Here is a 7,620-nt window from a genome sequence, read left to right on the forward strand (position 1 = left end):
GGAGCCTTGGGTCTGGGGCCCCCGGACCGGTGCTAAAGGCGAGGGGCAGGCTGGAGGCCGCAGCTCCGGGGCGCAGGGACCGGCGCTAAGGGAGGGGAGCAGAGCGCAGGGCTCATTGCTAGGGGCGGGGAGCAGACTAGCTCCGACTCCATCCCCCGGGGCGGCCATGGGCCGGAGCCCTCCCTCGGCCGGAGCCCCGGCCCGCTAGGGCGCGGCGAGCATGAGGGAGGCGTCGTCGGGGGGCGGGGGGCGGCCCGGCCTCCTGGGTCTCTTCCCGGACCTGCTGGAGCTGGGCAACGGGAGCGGCAACGCGTCGCTGCTGCGGGATCTGCTGCGGGGCCTGGAGGAGGAGCGGGCGGGCGGCCCGGAGGGCTCCTCGGCGGGGTCGGGCGCCGAGGGTCCGGCGGGCGCGGCCGTGCGCATCTCCATCAGCGTGGTCTACGCGGTGGTCTGCGCCCTGGGCCTGGTGGGCAACCTCCTGGTCCTCTACCTGATGAAGCACCAGCGGGGCTGGCGCAAGTCCTCGGTCAACCTGTTCGTCACCAGCCTGGCCCTGACGGACTTCCAGTTCGTGCTGACCCTGCCCTTCTGGGCGGTGGAGAACGCGCTGGACTTCACCTGGCTCTTCGGCAAGGCCATGTGCAAGATCGTGTCCACCGTGACGGCCATGAACATGTACGCCAGCGTCTTCTTCCTCACGGCCATGAGCGTGGCCCGCTACCGCTCGGTGGCCTCGGCCCTCGAGGGTCGGCGACCCCGTGGTCGGGGCCGGCCGTTGGCCGGGGCCCGGGGCTGCCGCTCCTGGTGCTCCTCCTCCTCTCCTTCCTCCTTCTTCTCGGCCAGGGCCCTGTGCGTCCTCATCTGGGCCTCGGCCGTGCTGGCGGCGCTGCCCCACGCCGTCTTCTCCACCACGGCCACCGTGCTGGACGAGGAGCTGTGCCTGGTGCGTTTCCCCGACGTGCCCCGGGGAGGGGGCGCCCAGTTCTGGCTGGGGCTCTACCACACCCAGAAGGTGCTGCTGGGCTTCGTGCTGCCCCTGGGCATCATCAGCCTCTGCTACCTCCTCCTGGTGCGCTACATCTCCGGCCGGCCGGCCGGCTGGGCCGGGGGCGCCGGGGCGGCCGAGGCCAGCGCCCGGCGGCGCTCCAAGGTCACCAGGTCGGTGACCATCGTGGTGCTGTCCTTCTTCCTGTGTTGGCTGCCCAACCAGGCGCTGACGGCCTGGGGCATCCTGATCAAGCTCAACGCCGTGCACTTCAGCCACGAGTACTTCCTCAGCCAGGTGTACGTGTTCCCCGTGAGCGTGTGCCTGGCCCACTCCAACAGCTGCCTCAACCCCATCCTCTACTGCCTCGTGCGCCGCGAGTTCCGCCAGGCCCTCAAGAGCCTGCTGTGGCGCCTCGCCTCGCCCTCGCTCACCAGCATGCGCCCCTTCACGGCCAGCACCAAGCCCGAGCCCGAGGAGCAGGCCCTGCAGGCCCTCGCCTCCCTGCCCGTCCCCGCCGAGCCGGACCTGCTCTACTGCAGCCCCCCGGGCGTCGTGGTCTACGGCGCCGGGCGCTACGACCTGCTGCCCGGCGGCCCCGACCGCCAGTCCGGGGTGGACTTGCATTGACTGCCGACCGATGCGGGGAGGGGCCGGAGAGACCTTCTGGAGGACGGGACGGACCGAGGAGCCTGGACCACCGACGGCTCTCCAAACGTAGCCCGCCGCCACGTCCCCCAAAGGGGACCCGCGCTCACCGTCCCCACGTTCCACCTCCTTCCCCTTCCGGCCCGCTTGGCCTTGGCCGGAGAGGTAGGAGGGTCAAGGAGTGGGATGGGGACAGGCAGGGACGGAGGGAGCGGGGGGAGCCGAGGGCCACGGTCCGAGTGGGCTTGCTTGGGACTGATGGGGAACACCCGACTCAGCCCCACGGACATCCTGGCCTGGCTCGGGGCACAGCCGGCGAGTTGGGCCTCTTGGGGGAGACGGTGATAAATAAAGTCCGTTTGGTTTGATTCAGCTTTGGATGGAACGTGAGTGGAGTTATTCAAGAAGACAGTGGAAAGGCAGGGCGTCGCCTCAGAGGCAAAGTTCAAGAATTAAAGAAGTTAAACTCTCTTTTAGACTGTAAAATCTCGGAGGCCGGGGGCCACCACTGTCCGTTCCCTGATGTCTAGTGCCGTGCTCCACGCACAGAAGCAGCGTGGCTTTGTGGCTAGAGCACGGGCCTGGGAATCAGAAGGAGCTCCACCACATGTCTGCTGGGTGACTTTGGGTAAGTCGCTTCACTTCTCTGGGGCTCATTCACCTCATCTGGAAAACGGGGATCCAGACTGTGAACCCCTCATGGGACAGGGACTGGGTCCAACCCAATTACCTTGTATCTACCCCAGCCCTTAGTACAGTGCCTGGCACCCAGTAAGTACTTAACAAATACCACAGTTATTGTTATTACTATTTAGAAGGCCCGGGGTTTAGGGTTCTGCTCTGCAAACAGTAGGAACTCAGGACAGAGCTCTACATTCAGTAGATACTTCTGAATGGAAGTGGTGCCGCTCCTGAATGAAAAGAGAACCAAGGGGTCAGATCGGGAAACGGGACATGGGGCTCACTGCAGACCGGGAGCCCCAGGGCAGGGAGGACCGGAAGGAGCCTTGCTGTGATGAGGATGATGATACTGGTATTTTTTGAAGTACTGACTCTGGGTCAAGCACTGTACTAAGCACTGGGAGACAATGAAGATAAACAGATTGGACAGTCCCTGTCCCATAGGGGACTCACGATCTCAGAGGGAGGGAGGCATTTTTTTTAAAATCTCCATTTTGCAGATGAAGAAACTGAGGCTCAGAGAAGTTAGGTGACTTGCCCAAGGTCAGACGACAGGAGAGTGGTGGATCCAGGCCTCCTTATTAACTAATGAATTAATTATGATACTTATGAATAACTTATGTGCCAAGCACTGTACTAAGCACTGGGGTAGATACAAGTTATTTGAATTGGGCACGGTCCCTCTCTCACATGGGGCTCACGGTCTAAGAAGGAGCGTTTAATCCCCATTTTACAGATGAGGTAACTGAGGCACGGAGAAGTTAAGCGACTTGCCCAAGGTGACACAGCAGACACGGACCATAGCTGGATTTGAATCCAGGCCCTCTGACTCTCAGGCCCCGGTTCTTTTCACTAGGCCATGCTGCATCTCCTGACTTCCAATCCCACACTCAATCCACTAGGTTACACTGCTCCCAGAAATTCAGTCATCTGGGGCTCGATGGGTTTGAGAGGGAAGGGTTTTCTGAGGTAAATCCTGAGTGGTAAATTCTCACCACTTTGGAGTGCACAGCCTTGGGCGGGTGCAGACCACCTGCCCCAAAAATTCCTCTTGAATGAAATGGGAGAGAGGAGCCCAAGATCTCCCTGCTCAGGCCTTCCGGGGGAGCTCGCAGTGGAGTGAGTGTTTCTTAAGACGGATTGCTTTAGTCTGCGATGCAGCCTCTATCCCAAACCCCTCCAGTTCTCCAGAACAGGCTAAGGAGCTGCGGTGCCCTCACAGCTTCCACGGTCAAAGCAGGGTTTATTTTAATGAAGTGAAAGCAGAGCTGATAGTAATCAAAACAGCAGCAATCATATCTTGCTTTGACAAAGTGCTTTATGGTGTGGGGGTGTGTGTGTGGGGGGGGGGTGTGTGTGTGAGAGAGAGAGAGAGAGAGAGAGAGAGAAAGAAAGAGAGAGAGAGAGATTCATCCTTTTCATCCCCTGCTATTTTAGCTTTAGGGCTTGAGGATTTAATTTTCCAAGTAAATCCAAGGCATCAGACTTACTTAAAATCACCCTCAGGTAGCAAGCTATGCGGTGGTTGGAATTACCAATAGGTTCAGGTATAAGACTCCTTAGAGGATCATCAGCCATTGAGGCCAGGGGTGTTCGGAAGAATAACTGGTCAATCGCCTGAGTCAGAGCTGAACCTTCCTCTACACCAAGACTGTAAGGCTTTGCTTGTCATTATTTAAACTGGAACAGAAAGACTGCTAGGCATGATTTCTTGCAGGGGTCTGATCAGAGGGCAGAAAGAAAGGGAGCAGGGATAAAAAGGAGGCAGTGACAAGCATAATAAGCATCTTCTCGAATAGTCACTCTCACCAAGGCTTGCACCCACTGACTGTCCCAGCGGAAACGCTGAGGCCAGAAGCGGAGAAGAGGGCACAGCTCCTATGAAATCTCACAACAGCAGACACTGAAGCCATATAAGTCAGTGGTCACTTGCCTGCTGACATAATTATTTACCATCTGCAGTTGCAGTATTTGTTGAACACTTACAGCATGCTTGCTCACAATTTTCCTTCTTCCTGGAAGTCCCTCTCCCTTCATATCTGCCAAAACATTGCTCTCCCAATTTGCAAACCCCTTCTGATATCACATTGTCTCCAGACGGCCTTCCCTGATTAATCATTCATCTACCCACCCTATTTCCCCTTCTGTTGCCACCTCAGATCTTCCACACCATCTACGAGGGTAGGTATTCACTCTCCCTGTTGCACTCTGTACATATCTTTATACTTAATTACTTCCCCCTACCTGTAATTTATTTTAGTGTTTGTCACCCATGCTATATTGTTAGCTCCTTGAAAGTGGGGATCAGGTCTACCACTTCTATTGTCTGTTCCCAAGGGCTTAGTACTGCGCTCTGAACAAAACAAATAACAAATACTACTAATAATACTACTAATAATAACAAATACTACTGATTTATTATGTTAGCCTCTTAGGAATGTCCAATATGCCTCTAAGTCCCCACCCTGGAGTAAGCCCCACTTTTCCTCAGCTCCCACTCCCTTCTGCATCACCACGACTTGCTCCCTTTGCTCTTCCCCTCTCTCCCCACTCCACAGCACTTACATATATATGTATCTATCTATAATTCCTTTCGTTTATATTACTGCCTGTTTACTTGTATTTTTGTTTGTCTCCCCCACTCTAGACTGTGAGCCCGTCGTTTGCAGGGATTGTCTCTCTTTATTGCTGTATTGTGTTTTCCAAGCGCTTAGTACAGTGTTCTGCACACAGTAAGTGCTCAATAAATACAATTGAATGAATGAATGAATGAGGAACTTATGATGTGTGATGTGGCAGTAGCTGGGAATTGGGTTTGTTTTCCTTTTTGAGTGCTTGGAAAGAGAATTGACTGCTGCTTTTTTTTTTTTGATTTACTTCTCCTTCAGATAGCAATATTGAATATTCACTCTTCGACAAGTAAATACCCCAACTTCTTTTTTACAAATCAAGGATCAAGGAGTGTAGTCACCTGGTTGAGCTGTCAGCTCTGTGTCCGCCTTATGGTGGAGCTACCCCAGGGGTGAAAGAGAAGAAGATCCCACAAATTTCCCCATCTGTCAACCCCTCAACAAGAATCTGCTGAGCGCTCTGAAGGAGCTGAGCACCTTACTAGGCCTAGCTGCCTCATAGCTTTGAGGGCGGAGCCCGTATTCTCCCACCTGAGAAAGGACAGCATCGTGGGACCTGTCTGGTTGTCCCAGGTGAGAAGCACTGTTAAGTATAGGCCCCGGCAGAAGATGTGTCTTCAAGCTCAGAAACCCTCACCTTCACAACATTTATTCATTGACGCACTACCCGCTAAAAATACCCAACCCCCAACAAAACAGTCCTACGAGGCACCCAGTAGCTGAATGCCTGTCATAACGGTCTAATTCAGGAGATGGACCCACTCAATGCCAGTTTCCTGCCAACTTTTCTTTGAATAAATATTCCTGGCAAAACCAAAGACTTGGACGGGAGGAATCAATACATACTATTCCTGTAGCCAGGTTCTCACTTGTTGCTTTAAAAATCTCACATTTTGCTTTTCCGAGAGCTGTGTTGCTCTCCCAACAATGCCACTGAGAACACAAATGCTGTAAACAGACACTTCTGGACCACTGAGTCCGACCTCTCTCCAGCCAGCCCCGGTCCTAGGTCTGATCTGCTGACACCTGCTTACATCTGGCCCGGTCTATGACCCAAAGAGCTCCTGGAAAAGCGAAAAGCCCACCTCATTCCACAGTTTCCTCTCCCTGACACTGCTTTTGGCCCACCACCTACTGTTAACTCACTCTGGTGTCACTCCCCTATCTCATTTGCATGGCCTCTCTTTTATCCTACCTCCTCCTCCAGCATTGAGCCATACCCACGTAACTCTCCTTCCTTCCACCACACCCAAAAATCTAAAACTGAAACACTGATAAAACGGTGGGTTTGGCCAAATTTCCCCATGGAATTCTGCTGGGAATACCCATGTTCTTTCTCTTCTGGGATAAGTAACGTGGCTTAGGGGATAGACCACAAGCCTGGGATTCCGAAGAACCTGGGTTCTAATCCTGACTCCTCCACGTTTCTGCTGTGTTACCTTAGGCAAGTCACTTCACTTCTCTGTATCTCAGTTACCTCTTCTGTGAAATGGGGTTAACAGTGCGAGCTCCATGGGATTGTGTTCAACCCGATTAACCTATCCCAGAGCTTCGAACAGTGCTTGACACATAGTAAGCACATAACGAGTACCATCATTATTAATATTATCATTCTGACAATTTTAGAAGCCCTTTTGGGGCCAATAGATTCTATCTGTAGCTGATGCGTGGATTCAGAATCTTACATTTCTCTGGGCACTTTCAGGCCATGATGACAGTGCTGCAAATACGTCCATTCAGACAAGCGGACAGATAATTCCTTTTTAAATGTTCCAGCAGGCATTTAACTGAAGCACTATCATTCTAGTCCTCCAGAGGACCAAAAAGAAAAAAAAAATGGAGGATGATAAATGAACTCTGAATTATCACACTGTTTCATTGCCTGTCTCGAATAAATGAGACAAATGTTCTAATCTTTATACACTGGGGAAGAAGAACAAGAAGGGTGTTATCCTCATTAGTGTCACAAAATAAATGGTAAGGTTTTATGCTTAAAAGATAGGAATGAAATTGAAGACCAGCCTGCAATTTGCATAACAAATAGCCTAATTAGTCTGGGCACCGGGAATCTTTTCGTAGACCCTACATTCCAGCTTTACGCTCAGTTCTTGAGTTCATTCACTTATTCAAAAGTATCTGTTGAGGCTCCACTGTATGCAGAGCATTGTTCTAGGCATTTGGGAGAATACAAATAAATAACACAATCCCTGCGTTCCTGGGATTTACATCTAATAGCAGAGATAGGCAGACAAAGACAGGGGCTACACACATGTACACACAAACAGTGGGAGGAGGGAAGGAAACTCAAAATGCAATTTGTATGGAAAAATAAACAAAAGATTAAGTAATTAAATATGCATAGAATATAAATCAATGAAAACAGGAATATATAATAATAATAATAACGATAATAACGATGGTATTTGTTAAGCATTTACTCTGTACAGAGCACTGTTCTAAGTGCTGGGGTAGATACAAGGTAATCAGGTTGTCCCACATGGGACCCAGAGTCTTAATCCCCATTTTACAAGATGAGGTAACTGAGGCCCAGAGAAATTAAGTGATTTGCCCAAAGTCAAACAGCTGACAAGTGACGGAGCCAAGATTAGAACCCACAACCCCCGACTCCCAAGCCCGTACTCTTGCCACTAAGCCAAGCCAAGCTAAGCTAAACTC

The 7,620-nt window shown here is 52.2% G+C and overlaps 1 protein-coding gene across 1 annotated transcript; it reads left to right on the top strand.

Annotated features, from left to right (window-relative positions):
- Positions 1–220: 220 nt before the first annotated feature.
- On the top strand, positions 221–1,615 carry RXFP3 (relaxin family peptide receptor 3). The gene has a single exon (XM_001518160.2). The coding sequence runs from the start codon at positions 221–223 to the stop codon at positions 1,613–1,615; it is 1,395 nt and encodes a 464-aa protein (XP_001518210.2).
- Positions 1,616–7,620: the final 6,005 nt, after the last annotated feature.

Source organism: Ornithorhynchus anatinus, chromosome 3 (genome assembly GCF_004115215.2).
Source record: "Ornithorhynchus anatinus isolate Pmale09 chromosome 3, mOrnAna1.pri.v4, whole genome shotgun sequence".
Taxonomy (NCBI): Eukaryota; Metazoa; Chordata; class Mammalia; order Monotremata; family Ornithorhynchidae; genus Ornithorhynchus; species Ornithorhynchus anatinus.

Coding starts and splice junctions, on each gene's coding strand:
- RXFP3 (XM_001518160.2), top strand. CDS start 221: ATGAGGGAGGCGTCGTCGGGGGGCGGGGGGCGGCCCGGCCTCCTGGGT.